This window comes from Vicugna pacos, chromosome 6, assembly GCF_048564905.1.
Source record: "Vicugna pacos chromosome 6, VicPac4, whole genome shotgun sequence".
In the NCBI taxonomy this organism is placed as follows: Eukaryota; Metazoa; Chordata; class Mammalia; order Artiodactyla; family Camelidae; genus Vicugna; species Vicugna pacos.
Genome location: NC_132992.1, coordinates 30,364,493 through 30,380,036, shown reverse-complemented (window position 1 = coordinate 30,380,036; position 15,544 = coordinate 30,364,493). Strand labels below are relative to the sequence as shown.

General features: G+C 35.6%; 1 protein-coding gene and 1 long non-coding RNA gene across 3 annotated transcripts in view; one reads left to right on the top strand and one right to left on the bottom strand.

Annotated features, from left to right (window-relative positions):
- Window positions 1–15,544, bottom strand: part of LOC140696851 (uncharacterized) — a 513,284-nt gene that overhangs the window by 86,653 nt on the left and 411,087 nt on the right. The gene's annotated exons all lie outside the window — the stretch shown is intronic.
- Window positions 4,112–5,056, top strand: LOC102537704 (olfactory receptor 4S2-like). The gene has a single exon (XM_006218116.1). The coding sequence runs from the start codon at window positions 4,118–4,120 to the stop codon at window positions 5,054–5,056; it is 939 nt and encodes a 312-aa protein (XP_006218178.1). The 5' UTR covers window positions 4,112–4,117.

Sequence of the window (15,544 nt, the reverse complement as noted above, 5' to 3'; positions counted from 1 at the left end):
ACTAGTATATATTCTTTGGCATCATCACAGGGAGACCAAATTTGACCTAAGACCCTGGGAGGACCAGTGGAAATAATCAGTCCCATAGAGGTTCTTTTTCAGATGTCTGATACCGATGCTCCTGAAATTCCACCACTAAAACAATCCTAGATTTGCAGATCACTTTTTGCTTTTCCGTCCATTAATTAATTCAGTCCTCACCATGAGTGGCATTATTTTCTCATAGAGAAGGACTGAAGTTAATAGAAGTGAGGAAAATTGCGTTCAGATCTGCCTGTAACAAGCAGAGCTATGCATCAAACCCAGTTGTTCTATCTTTAAATTCTGTGTTCTCTCTCCCAATGAAGAAAGTAGAAAAACCTCGGGTCTTAGACTTGGATTAATTTTATGGGCTACTGAGGCAGATTCAAGATAAAGTTGAGTCAGTCACCATCCTAGGAGCACAGAGCAGCTGCACGAGCATTTTTGGGTATCCTTGTTTGAACTCTTAAAGAAAGTCGTGCAAGGATATGGACTATATTCTGATACTACTCCAGTCAAAAATATATATTTGAGAGGGTGGATGTGAGCAGAAGATGCATTTTCTAAGATTTTGATAAGCTTGGAATTTACATAAATGGAATTAGGAGATGCACATGGTAAGGAGGTTAGTGTCCTAACATGACTCCTATCCAGGCTTGGTCCCTCCAGCATGGTCTCCAGTCACTAAGGTGTGTGGTGATGACTAGATACTCACTTACAGTGTGCCGTGTACGTAAGTGCTTTATATGGAACACATATGTAATCTTTACAACACTTATGTGGTATGTGCTACTTTTTTCCACGTTTTGCACTTGAGAAAACAGGCAAAGGGAAGTTAACTAAGTTTCCTAAAATCATAGTGTTAGCAAGTAGGAGAGTTAGAATTTGAATGTAGGCAAGCTGGGTTTCAGACTTTTTTTTTTTTTTAAAAAGTGCTCTCACCACCTCCCGTTCCTGCTGCCCTCTTGCCCTACGAGTGATCTTTATTTATGATCCCCCAAGTCATCCAAGATAAATTCCAACTCCTTGGCTTAACTCACAAGACTGTTTATGGTATGAGAAACTTTTCCTTTTTAGCCTGACTTCCGGACACTTCCCTTCATGGATTCTGTGCTGAATCATATCAAACCTGTTGACATTCCATATAGAGGAGTCTATGATGATTTACACCTTTTATCTTCATATATTCTATTCACTATTCACTTCCTGCCTTGTCCACTTCTCTGTGCCCTAACCCTGCAAACTACTTCATCTACAGGTTAACTCTAAGTCATCTTCCAAAATTCCACTCAATGATGACTTTCTCTGGAAAGGTGTCCCTGACTCTCCTGGACTTTCTTACCCTTATCTCATAAAACTGTGATTGAAAGTTTATGTGTAGACCTCCTCTATTTGATTGTCAGTTCATGGCAAATAAAATAATGTCTAGATTAATGACCAATATCACATCATTGCTACTGCATTGTCACTGTAAATTAAATTGAGCAAAATTGGGCACAAATTGTGCGTGTTGCGATGATCTTGCCAGCCACAACAGTAGTCTTCGTCTCTAAATGCTAGGTATAATTTAAACCTAAAAATATATAAAAAATATATAAAAAATATAAACCAAACTCTTTGTGATTAGCATAAAAGGAATATTTTGACTTTGCAGAAGGTTTAAGACTTTCAAAGGAGAAAGAAGATATGGTGACTTTGATGCCATCAGCCCCGCAGTATGCATACTGGTTAAGAAAATAAATTTTGAAGTCCCATTGCCTAGATTCAAATACCAACTCTGCCAGTCATGAGCTCTGTGATCTTGGGCAAATCATTTCCTCTGTCTGTGCTTCAGTTGCCTCTTCTCTGAAGTGGGGATAGTGATGATAGCTTACCTTATAAGATTTGTATGAGAATTAACTGAGGACAACACCTGGCATATAGTAGGTACAAGTGCTTTCTCTTATTAAATATTTTTTCAGCCCTTATGATTTTACCAATTGGTGATAATTGAGCACATTTGGTTTTACTGTTATAATGTCATAGAATATTCAAAGATTTAAGAACACAGAGCATATCCTCCTCTTAAAGGACTCTGTGCCATAAAAGAGCAATTGCTTTAAAAAATTGTTTTTAATTATTTTATTTTATTTTACTTCATTTTGGGGGGGAGATAATTAGGATTTTTATTTATTTGTTTGCTTATTTATTTACATAGAGGTACTGGGGATTGAACCCAGGACCTCGGGCATGCTAAGCATCTGCTCTGCAACTGAGCTAACTCCTCCCTCTGAATGTGCTTTTTAAAATGCAACGCTTTTTCATGAGTTTATTTTTCTATGATCTATCTATCATTATCAATCATCTATCTATTTCTCATTCCATTTTTCTATCATTTATTTAAGGGTTTGTGTATTTTGTGGGTTCTAGATTCAGAATTCAACAACTCATACCAACCCCTTCACTGACTGTGTTATAGTGGATGATTCACCAGAACTCTTCAAACTTTGGTGCTCTGTAAAATGGAGATAAAAATTATAATGTTCTTGAGAGGATAGAAATGAGGTAACATATGATAATAATTTAGCACACAATCCTGAACATAGGAAGGTGCTTAAAAAATGTTGACAGTTATTAATAGTATCTCTACAATGAAAATGGGCAGACACTATAGTTTATCTCAGGAATAAAATTACATAAAAATTTTGTTATTTTCTATTAGTTGTTTATGTACCTTTTATATAATAGCTGACTTGGTAAAATTATAAATTCTATCTACTAGAGGGGTCCCACTGCATAGACTCAAATTATAATGTAAAAAACTTCATAAATACCAACATGCTATATAGATGACATTTTATTTCTGTAACAGCTTTGTGAGATAAATAACTGTATCATCCATCTTTTATGGATGAGAAAACCAAGATTCAGAGGAGATAAGTAGATTTAGCCAAAGCTGGCAGTCGGTGAGGGGGCTCAAACCTGAATCACTCAGCTCTGGGTAGTGTGCTTTCCATTGTCTGTGCAGAAAAGAGGTGTTCTTAGTATAAAGATGGAGAACAGCTAGCAATTTGCATAATTCAGGGAAGCCATTTTTATTCTGAGGATCTTTAGATCTTGTCTCTTGAGTCAGTCATCTCTTTAAAGAATTCTTCCCTGATTGTTCTTACCCAACATTTTTTCTGTATGCCTTAAGCACTTGTGTATATAATTTGTAAAACATATCAAACACTTACTTTTTAACTGCCATTAATAGCTTTATCTGTCTGGGAAATTTTATTCCTAATTCTTACATATAATTACAAGGACAGAGAGTTATCTGGAGCATTTTCAAGGCAAAAGGACAGAGGATGATAAAAACTTCAATAATTTTTAAACGTTTCAACTCTTTAGAGCAACACAGAACAAAGTATTTCTCTGTATAGTTTGACCACGTTTCATGGATTTGTTACTGGCAAGCAAAATTGAATTTTCACATGCAACTCAAGGATTAGGATTCAAACACATCCAGCGTTGATTTATAAGCATAAACTGTTGGTAAGCACTGTATATGTTATTCTCAGTCACTTAAAAAAACTTAATTTTAAATTGTGTTGAAATTTCCAAACTAATTTAGAAACTAGAAACTGAGTCCTCACTTAAGTAGAATGCTATCTTCTAAAGCTGATCTGTATATATTATATTAAATAAAAAATTCATCTAGGAATTTTAGACATCAGATCTCAGATTCTAACTCCTTGCTTTTATCTCCAGTCTCAAAAATTAACTTATCTATTTAATAATTAAAGTGTTTTCATCCAAAGATAATTTCTCTTGAGGAGGGCAGAGAGAGAGGGAGGGAAGAGGTGATGAAGAAAAAACTTTGGGGAGAGAAGAACTCTAGGTCTAAGTGTAACAAAAAATCAAATGTGTCAATAATATGATAAGAAAGTTAATAATGAGAAAAATATCCATTCACTATATTCAAGAAATATAAATAATTTCCTCTGTTACATTTAGCATTACTTAAACGTTTTCATGACTGTTATTGTTAGGCTTTACCCACTCACAATGGTTTATAACATTTATTTTGTCTGCAGAGAATCAGAGCCACTCAACCAGTTCTGCCTGGATCCCCATGGAAGTGGCCAACAATGTCACTGAGTTTATATTTCTAGGACTTTCTCAAGATCCTGGAATGCAACTGATGTTCTTTGCGCTATTCCTCCTCTTCTACGCGGTGATCCTGATGGGAAATCTGCTCATTTTGCTTACTGTCTCTTCTGACCCCCGGCTTCATACACCCATGTATTTCTTCCTCAGTAACCTGTCCTTTGTAGACACTGCCTATTCCTCAGCCACGGCACCCAAGATGATTGCAGACTTTGTTTCGGAAAAGAAGGTTATTTCCTACTGGGGCTGTGTAACTCAGATGTTTACCTTCCACTTTTTCGGTTGTGCTGAGATTTTTGTTTTGACTGTCATGGCTTTTGACCGTTACGCCGCCATCTGCCAACCTCTCCGTTATACTACCATCATGAGGGCCAATGCTTGTATTGTGCTGGCATCACTGTCCTGGTTGGGTGCCCTGGGTCACTCCTTTGTTCAGACCTTCCTGACCTTTCAGCTACCCTTCTGCAATGCTCGTGTCATTGACCACTACTTTTGTGACGTCCACCCAGTCCTGAAACTTGCCTGTGCTGATACAACCCTGGTGAACATGCTGGTGATTGCTAATAGTGGTCTCATTTCCCTGGGGTGTTTCCTCATCCTTCTGGCCTCCTACACATTCATTTTATTTAGTCTTCGGAAGCGGTCTGCAGAGAGCAGGCGCAAGGCTCTCTCTACCTGTGGGTCTCATTTCACTGTAGTAACTTTCTTCTTTGTCCCTTGTATCTTTATTTATCTCCGTCCTTCCACCACTTTCCCACTCGATAAGGCTGTGTCTGTGTTCTATACTACCATCACCCCAATGCTAAACCCACTCATCTACACTCTGAGGAATGAGGATGTAAAGAATGCCATGAAACGGCTATGGAGTTGCAAGGTCTCCCTGAAGGAAAAGCAGAAGGGATAGTTTGTCAGAATTGCAAAATCAGAGAATTAGCTGATACCTTAAGTGGTCCCTAACTTATTAATGATTTTAAGGAATCATCTCTAAAATTCAACTATGTCATATTTTTCATTTAAAAGGGAATAATTTGAGGCTATTTCATTTTTCTGCCTTTAAGTGGGCTAAAGTTAAACCTTTCTTTATGGGCAAAGTTTATCCTCTCTTTCTTCTAGAATGGGAGAGTAAACCTTCCTAGTGAGTATCTCATTTAACTGCTGTAAATCCTTTCAATTTAAATCAATCTCTCTCAAGCTGTAATTCAATGATTTAGAATGGAGTTACAAAAGATATCACTGAGGAATCAGATAATTTTTCCTAAAAAAAAAGAAGTCTGACTTCCCAGGAGCTGTCTTCTTGTCTCCCTCCCTTTCTCCCTCCCTTCCTTCCTCTTGTTTTCTTTCCCCTTTTCTTTCTTTCTTCCTTCCTTTCTCCGCTTCTTCCTCTCTCTCTCTCTTTCTTCTTCTCCCTCCTTTCTCTCTTTCCCTCTTTCTTTCTTTCCTAGTCTTTCCCCACAAATATCACATAATCTAGTAGGGGAAATCTATTTACAAAAAGAAAATTATAACACAATATTAAAAATGCAGGCCGACATAGAAATATGCACTGCATGCTATGAAGAGGTGAATATAAACTGAAAAAGTGCCCAAAGGATGGTTTCCAAATAGGAGGAAAAAAGAAACGTTTTACATATTTTGGTATGGAGCAATTTTTTAAGAGACACTATTAGAGAATTTGAATATTCTCTATCACTCCAGTATTATATTATTTTTACTGAAAGTAATCTAACTTTTTTTTTTGCAATGCACAGAATAATTAAAGCAACTAAAATGAACTGACATTTGAACTACTGCAATGACCAAGTTAAGGAGATGTATTTCTATTATAAAATTTTAGTTAAAATTGTTTTTAATTTTCAAACAGGACAAAATGAATTAAGCACATTTTTTTTTTTTGTTATGTCCTTTGGAGAATATCTGGGTATTCTAAACACTTCAGAAAAGGCATTTTTATTTTGAGTAACTTTTTAGATTTTGTTTCATGGCTCAGATCTTTCAAGAAATTTGCTTTGATAATTTTCATCCAACATTTATTTTCTGCATGCTTTAAACACTCCTGTATATAGTTTATTAAATGCTGTCAGACACATTTTTTTCCTGGCTTTTGTTTTTTATCAAAATGGATTTTTATCTCATTTCCATGATTTATTAAGAAAGTAAATCATGTATCTGACTTCTTTTCTACTCCTCATACATAGCACAGAGCTGGATTCACAATGCATTCTTGTGATAGAATAAGCTGATTGTCATCCCAATATCCATTGTTTCTTCTTTTCCTTAGTATTAGACTTGACATTACTTATGGTGACTCTGCTAAAACATTGCGTTTGCCAGTCTCTCCTTTGCAGCTGGCATGGACAATATAATGTTAACAGTAGCTTAACTACTACCACTATTAACTACTACTATGACTAACTACCCTTTAAAATGGTTTCTCTGCACTTCAGTCCTTTTGTACACAGTCACCATTAATATTTTGTTGCATTTCGTATAGATATTTCTCTTAATACCTTTTCTCTGCAAAAAAGGGTCATTCTATTCTATGTATAAATAACTAATTTAAAAAATAATAAATACATTGAAATTATATTTAAAATGGCAGGCTACATTAGTTTTCCTTTTTCCTCCTAAGATCTAAATAAAATAATAAAAATAACAGCAATAACAATAATAATAATAACAACAAAGGGGAAAATGTTTAGGCTCATAAGAAAAAAGATAGCAGGACAAAAGTTAGATGCAGACAAAAGATTCCAATAAATGTTTGGAAAAGAGAAAAACAAAGACTTCGTAACTGACAGTAGAGAAGGCAGAGTAGAGAAGGCTAACTCTAAAACATCATCTGAGAGGAAGACTGAGGAGAAATACAGATTTATCTACCAGAATCTCTGACGTGGATACCAGGACACCAGATAAGGGAGATGGTGAGATGCAAGGCTGGTAATAGGGAGAGTAAGAGAAAGGAACAGTTCAATCTCCCATCCTCTCTTTCCACCCCCACTCCCAGATGCTCACAGAGGCATAAGCTTTGCAGACAGAATATTGGATCTTTGCATCAAAAAATTGAATATTAAAGAAAAGTCTTTCACATTCTGCCTTTGAATATCACAAATGGAATGGCTGCCTCTCTACAGAAGCCTACCAATTAGTAAGCTCTGCTCCACTGATCCAGAGCTTTTGGTCAAATTTTTGCTACCTAATTCTTTAATATACATAAGATATTTGAAGAAAAAAGTGAGCTTCAGGAAGGCCAAAAGGAATCTGGTGGAATCAAGATAACACAGGAAAAAATACACTTAATAAAAACCACTTATACTTTCATATTGATGAGATAAAATAATTGTAATCCTGAAATGAGAATATGAGGATTTAAATAAATGAACAGAATAAAAAGTTACTTTTGGAAACTAAATAAAATAGAAAGAATAATAAAAATTAAATCAAAAGAGGTTGAAAGACAGAATCAAAGATGTCTCCATGTTAAGTAGAAAAAAAAATTTCAGAGAAATGGAGAATAGAAAAAAAAAGAAATAGAAAGAATAAAGTCAAGAGGTGAAACATTCAACTCATATTTGTTCTAGGAGAATAGAGAAGACAGGGGAGAAGAATTTAAAAGAAATAGTGAAGAAAAAACTCAGAGCAGATAGGTTTAAATCTTCAGATACAAAATATTAATTGAGTGCCCACCATAACCATGAGAAAACAATACTGTTATTATGAAATTTTATTACCGTAGAGGTTGAGAAGACTATAAAATTATTAAGAAAAAGAAAAAAATAGGCCATAAATAAGTGAGCAAAAAATCTGAAAGATATTAGAAATGAAGCTGGAGGAATAATCCTCCCAGACTTCAGACACTACTACAAAGCTACAGCAATCAAAACAGCATGGTACTGGCACAGAAACAGACATATGGATCAATGGGACAGAATAGAGAGCCCAGAAATAAACCCACACACCTACAGTCAATTAATCTTGGACAAAGTAGGCAGGAATATAAAATGGAAAAAAGACAGTCTCTTTGACAAGGGGTGCTGGGAAAGCTGTATAGCTGCATGTAAATCAGTGAAATTAGAACACTCACTCACATCATATACAAAAATAAACTCAAAATGGCTTAAAGACTTAAACATAAGACAAGATAGCATAAACCTTCTAGAAGAGAACATACACAAAACATTCTCTGATATAAATCATAGCGTTGTTCTCATAGGTCAGTCTCCCATGGCAATAAAAATAAAAGAAAAAATAAACAAATGGTACCCAATTAAACTTATAAGCTTTTGCACAGCAAAGGAAACCCTAAATAAAATGAAAAGACAACCAACAGAATGGGAGAAAATATTTGCAAACGATGTGATTGACAGGGGCTTAATTTGTAGAATATACAAACAGCTCATAAAACTCAATAACAACAACAAAAAAACAAACAACCCAATCCAAAAATGTGCAGAAGTCCTAAACAAACATTTCTCCAATGAAGACATACAAATGGCCAATAGGCACATGAAAAAATTCTCAGTATTGCTAATTATCAGAGAAATGCAAATCAAAACTACAATGAGGTATCAACTAACACTAGTCAGAATGGCCATCATTAAAAAATCCACAAACAATAAACACTGGAGAAGGTGTGGAATAAAGGGAACCCTCTTAGGCTGTTGATGGGAATGTAGTTTGGTACAGCCATTATGGAGAACAGTATGGAGATTCCTTAAAAAACTAAAAATAGACTTACAATATGATCCAGCAATCCCACTCCTGGGCATATATCTGGAGGACATTCTAATTTGAAAAGATACATGCACCCCAATGTTCATAGTAGCACTATATACAACAGCCAAAACATGGAAGCAACCTAAATGTCCATTGACAGGTGACTGAATAGGAAGCTGTAGCATATATAAACAATGGAATACTACTCGGCCATAAAAATTAATAAAATAATGCCATTTGCAGTTATGTGAACGGAACTAGAGATCATCACACTATGTGAAGAAAGCCAGAAAGGGAAAGAAAAATACCATATGATATCACTTATATGTGGAATCACACACACACAAAAAGACACAAATGAACTTATTTACAAAACAAAGACAGACTCACAGACATAAAAAACAAACTTATGGTTACCATTGGGGAAAGGGGGTGGAGAGGGATAAATTAGGAGTTAGGGATTTTCAGATACAACCTATTATATATAAAATAGATAAATAATAAGGTCTTACTGTACAAACAAGGGACTATATTCAATATCTTGTAATGGCCTATACTGAAAAAGAATATAAAAAAATATATGTATAAATTAGTCACTATTCTGTACACCAGAAATTAACACAACATTGTAAATCAATTAGACCTTAATTAAAAAAATAAAGCAAAAGGTATTTTAGAGTGCTCAGTAGCAACATTGGACCCTACAATACAGTGGAAAAATGCCTGAAAGTGATTTTCAGCCTAGGATTCTATACAGAACAAAATTATCAGTCAGTTATGAAGGTAGCATAAATTATTTTCAGTCATGAAATGATTCATAAAATTTAATTTTTGTAAGTACCCCTTCTTTGAAGTATGAGAGGGTATGTCCCAGCAAAAACAAAAACAAAAACAAAAAAAAGGGAAGAGATAGCATCAGGCAATCAGGGCAGCGGGAGACCCACAGTGTTTTTAAGATGACAGCTGTGCAGCAGACACAGATGAAGCAGAAGGACAGAAATCCGGGAAAGGAAGCTTCAGAAAACAGAGAGAGGAGAGTGGGAATTTACATTATATAAGATGTTGGAGCATCTTTATTATAGAGGTATAGTCAAGAGGATGCAACAAGTTAATGTGTTTAAGGATACATTTATAGAAAATTATATGTCATTTAGGATCCTAACAGAAAATGAATGACATACTCAAAATACGATAATTCTGTTAGCGAATTAAGTCAAATGGACCCTACTTGGGCCTCTAGCCCAGCTGAGACTCTCTGCCTTGGTGGGAGAGGGTTCTTCTGTTTGGGTTCAAGCAGCTGAAACATGGAACCAAAGCTGAGATCGAGTAACACAACACTAGTTTATTCAATGGCCAAAGAATGGAGGAGCAGGAACTAAGTACATAGCTCAACTTCTCGCCCAGGTGGAGAGAGGGATTTAATTTTACAGAGTAAAGACAAAGGGAGAAGTGAGGCTGATGATAGGGAGGTATTTGCATCAGCCTACCAGGGAAGGGGCAGGGCTTCTTCTGAGGGAGTGGGATGCCACCTCCTTTTTACCCTTTTTCGGTTCTTAATGTCCCGTCATGGCCACTGGTAGGTGTGTCATTCGCTATGCTACTGCAGTAAAATCCAAGTATAATGAGACTCAGGGTCTGCTGGAGGTCAGATTCATGACCATTTTGGTCCCAGCTGGTTCCATCTGGTTTTTGTTTGTTTGTCTGTAGTTTCCTTTCTTATCTCTGGACCCTGTAACTTAAAGATTTATGTTAACTCCTGCTAAAGATGAGGGTTGGCAGGTATTAAGCAAAGACCTGGAGCACCTCTGGCAACAATTTGAGGATGTTTTATTCACAAAGAGACATCTATAAGATTGTAGGTATGGGTATATACTATCATGTTTGTCAACTAAACTTTGTATGAATATGTAGCCATAGCAATAAAATAAAATATAGCAACTTTTGTAAAAGTGGGAACTAAACAAACATTATTTGTATATAAAGTGAACTTAAAGCTCTCTTTAATTTTTAAAGTTTTTATTCAGAACATTTCTAAGTATATTGCCTTCTGTTGAATATTAGCTTTTCTTTTCCACTGTTCCTAATTGCTTTTCTATTAACCTTATACTAATTACTTTATTGTAACTCAATCTTAAAACAAGGAAGTACTCAGACTCTATTTCTTGCATAAATTGTCTCTATAATCCTCTTCTCAAAAATACACCTGATGAATAAATTTTAGCAACTAGTCCAGTTTCCTGGAACAGACATGCTTTAACTTTGTGCACTTCTGCTTTGTGATTGATCTTTCTTCTATCTTAACTGCCAGATTCTATTACTAAGCAAATCGGACACAAGAAAAATGCATCTTCCAGCATGTCTTGCTATCACAATCCTTCCTCCCTTAACTTGCATCTTTAGCATCTTACCCGTAGGGACTAGGTATGGACTACTTCTAACCTTTCCCAGTTTGTCTTCTGGAATTTCAGTTGCTGTGATTGTTTCTCTCTCAGAGAACATTTAGAAGGGAAAGAGGATAATTACTCAAGTTCTCTGATCCAGGACAATTGCCATGAATTCATCAGTTGGTCTTCATTTCATGAAGCCATTCTAGGGCATGTCACGTGCTAACGTCTAGGCTGATTTTTAAAACAATTAATTCAGTATTATTTTCTTGTTAATTAACATTTATTCTCACTAGAATTTGGAATACATTATCTATTAGTCTTATTGACACTTTCATTATTTATTTTCATTATGATTATAATTTATGCCTCTAATATGCATCAGACTCTGTGCTGGACATGTGACATTTGGTTTCTCAATTTTATTTCATAAAACTCTACATGTTCTTAGCATTTCTAGCTCAGATAAGAAAAATTAAGTTCCAAAAGGTAGTAACTCTGAAGAAATGGAGTTAGGAAGTCTTCAAAATTAAAAAGCAGCTGGAAAGAGGCATGGATTTTTCTATTTTTGTGATAATCTAGTGGATTTGTATATAACTGGATTTTTTATTATTTCTGTATCTTCTTGTGCATTTAATAAAAATTTGGAGGAAGGTGATTTGAAATTTTTCAACTATTTAAAGCAATATAAGCTAAACTTTCAGAAAATTTTTGAGTTTAACCAAAATCTCAAAATACACATTTGTTCTGGTTTACCCTTTGAAGCCACTCAGAACAAATTACATTTTAAGCCCTCTCTGAGTCTTTTTATTTCCAACTTAAAATGAGTCTTCAACAGTCTGTGGAAGAATAACTGATAGATTTTCATGGATCAGGGAGGATGCAGTTTTTAATTGAAAGGTAATTGTGTCATCCTCACTTCACAAACATCAAGTGTGGTTGTGGAGAGGATAATGTTCTGAAAGATGAGATGGAGATCAGGCTGACAGAAGAAAATTGAGGTAGAACCTAATGTTATTTATCAGAGAAGATTTCTATGTAAGAGATACAGATAAGTATCTGTGAATTCGTAGACTCAGTTTATTTAGGGAAATAAGGACAGTTTTTGTCTTGTTTATCACTGTATGCCTGGTGCCTAGCACAGTGTCTGACAAGTAGTAGATAAACATTAAACACGTATAGAAGATATTGAATAAAAGTTAGAAATATTATGAAGTTATTACTTAAGGCCTTCATTGCAAATAAGGATAAACAGCTCAAGCAATTTATGTAGTTAATATTGCATTTGGACAGATCTTCATTCTCCTAAGGATCCAGTATCTCTAAGTGACACAGTCCTATAGGACAGTAAAACTGGAAATAGACATCATAGTCTAGAAGGCATACTAGGCATCATAACATTTCTCACCTCTAATCCTTGCAAATAAGCAGTTTTCCTTACTTGTTCTGGGTAACTCAGAAGTTGTGTTTCTGAGCTCCTTGGATGAAGTACGTATCAACTTTTAAATTATTCCCTCAGGGTTTTGATTCCTGGCTGGCTGGCCCTGGCCTCCAGAGAACTGATTTTCTTAGTCACAGCCCGAGGTACTAGTTAGCTCATTGTTACATCAGGGAAGGCACTTATATGTACCAAAATATAGAAGACAAGGCTTTCTGTCGCAGATGGGGAAAGAGGCACCTCCTACCCCCTCTGTTGTTCCTGACTACATCAAGACTGGAACCAGTGGTTGGTAGGTGGAAGAATGGTGTGATAATATTTACATAAACCACTCTATTTTTGAGACAATGGTTTGGGTACAGTGATGGGAGTAACTATGTGAAATACTAAGAGAATATTGGTAAGAAGCAAAAAGCCTCAAGAAAGGAAATGTCTTAGGGAAACACGGTGGTCACATAGACCAGATCGTAACCATGGTGTTGGACAAAGTATGTCTTTTGTTTGATCCCCATAACTAAAAGCTGAACAGAGCATTGAGAAGACACCTTGGTCATCTCATACTTAAAAGCAAAGAGAATTTTACTTGAAACTAACATGGGTAGAGTGGTATTTAAAAAAGGGGATTCTAGGAAACAAAATCATAAATCATGAAGCAGAGTCAGAAAACACCGAATGAATTAATAAAACAATTAGATTTGGAAATATTTGACCATTTTTCTTACTAAGTCATCAATTACCTTATTTATTCACTTAAAAGTCCATTTATTTATTCATTCAATAAACACATATTAAGGACCATAGTGTGCCAGGAATTATCTGAGATAGATATATAAATAAGATATCCTTCATGATTTCAAGGGGCTTAGAGTATATAGGGCGTAGAGGGCCAAAATATAAACTGAAAAATTACAATGCAATCAGTAAAGTTTTTATTGGAGATTGAGCAGAGTACTACAATGGACAAAATTTCTACAGTGCTTGTTAGAAATTATTTACACAAAATTTCAGGAATTTCGGAAAGGACGCCTTCTGAGACTAGCTGGAGGATTTCATAATAGTGATTTATCAACACTTACGAAGGATTGTAGTCTGGCGAAAACAGGAAGAGATAACAGTGTTTAGAAATTAGATGCTCTTGTCCTCCTCTCTAAGCTATTTCTTAGACTTGTTCTTAGTCTTTCAGACCCAAGGACAGTGGTTGGGGATAGAGAGTATAAACAGACATTAAAGGGTAATATTTTATCCTTCATATCTTAGGATGGTAGTGTCTCTACTGAACTTGCTGCTCTGCAAGGGGACCATAACAGTGACAACAACAATAACAATAATAATTAAAGTAAGCGTGAGCTATTTGCCTGGTATTTCTCCGAGCTTTAGATGCACTAGCTGATTAATCCCTACAATAATGCCGATAACGTAGATTAGCTATTATTACCTCCACTGCACTGCGGGGCACAATAAGACATAAGTGATGTAAGTGAGTTGCTCAGGGTCACACAGCTAGAAAGTGCTCAGCTGTGGTGAAAACCAAGACACTGATGCTCCGTATCTAAGTCTATTATAGGAGAAAGGCTCAAGCAGCAAATGATCCCCAAAACACTCGTATATTGAGATCAGACCTTCTCTGATTCTAAGGCTTTCTTCTTGCCTAGTTGACTGTGGGTAACAAAGTATATAGGAAATCAAGATAATTACTACATCTTGGTATTTTCTGCTACTGGTTTAATTATGAGACTCAAGCCCCCCCCCCCCAAGCACATAACCATCTATACAGTGCAGACTTTTTGTACACTACTTCCTCACTATCTTACAGAATAAGATAGATGAGTTTGATATCTTGAGAATAGGAAAGATCAACTGAAGCTTTTTTAAAAAATGTGTTGTATATATCCACAGTGGAGATGATATTACTGCCCGCTGCACCCCCACCCCAGTGTCACCCACATTGTTCTTAATTTACCTTTCTGGGCCCTTTACTCTCAATTCACTTTTATTTTCATAGACATAGACTCCTAGAATTATACAGCTAGAATATATCTTAAAATTCGAGTTAAAGTCTCTTATGCTGCAGGAAGAACCTGCTGTACATGGAGGTCGAATGATCTTCCCAACATCACACAGATTCTGGTGGCTGAGCTACAAGGAGAATCCAAGTTTCTCAATTCTTGCTCATGCTCTTCACAGCTGCCTTTCTAACTGGAATATATGTCAGATAAGACCCTACACTTTCCAAAATTCAATTATTTGTGAAGATGTTGAAGAAATTTTAAAAATACATTGTAAGTGGCTGTATGCACTTAAAAGAGTTGTAAAGATAAAAGCCTTTAAATAATGGCTTTATGTGATTCCTTATCCCACTGATATAAATATAAATATAAATATAAATATAAATATAAATATAAATATAAATATTTGAATGATGTGTTCTAACAGATCTTACTGAGGTAGAATACTCTCTAAAAATCAACATTATCTCTGTTTTCTAAGAATCTAGTACCTTCCAGCTGTACTTACTTTCATGCTTCCTCCCCCACTTGACCTCAGTCCCCATTTTCAGTGTTTCCTTTGCTCCTCTTGCCCAGAGCTCAGTAAGGAGAAAGCTCTGCTCCACAGCCTTCACCATAGTCCCATAACCAGCAGGTTTGAGAGGCGAAAGCACCTTCCTTCTCTGGAGAAGGGTTTTCAACTAATCATCACTTGAATTTTTTTAAATAAATATTTTCCTTTTTTATTTTATAAAAACTACTTTTTGTTTTTTCATTTAAATGAACACCCCACTGGTGGCAAAGTAACCAATAAAGATGTTTTCATCCTCAGAAGAAATACAGGATAATGACTTCCTCTTTCTTTTATAGCT

Excerpts from the sequence above, each read along its gene's own strand:
- LOC102537704 (XM_006218116.1), top strand. The coding sequence starts at position 4,118 with ATGGAAGTGGCCAACAATGTCACTGAGTTTATATTTCTAGGACTTTCT.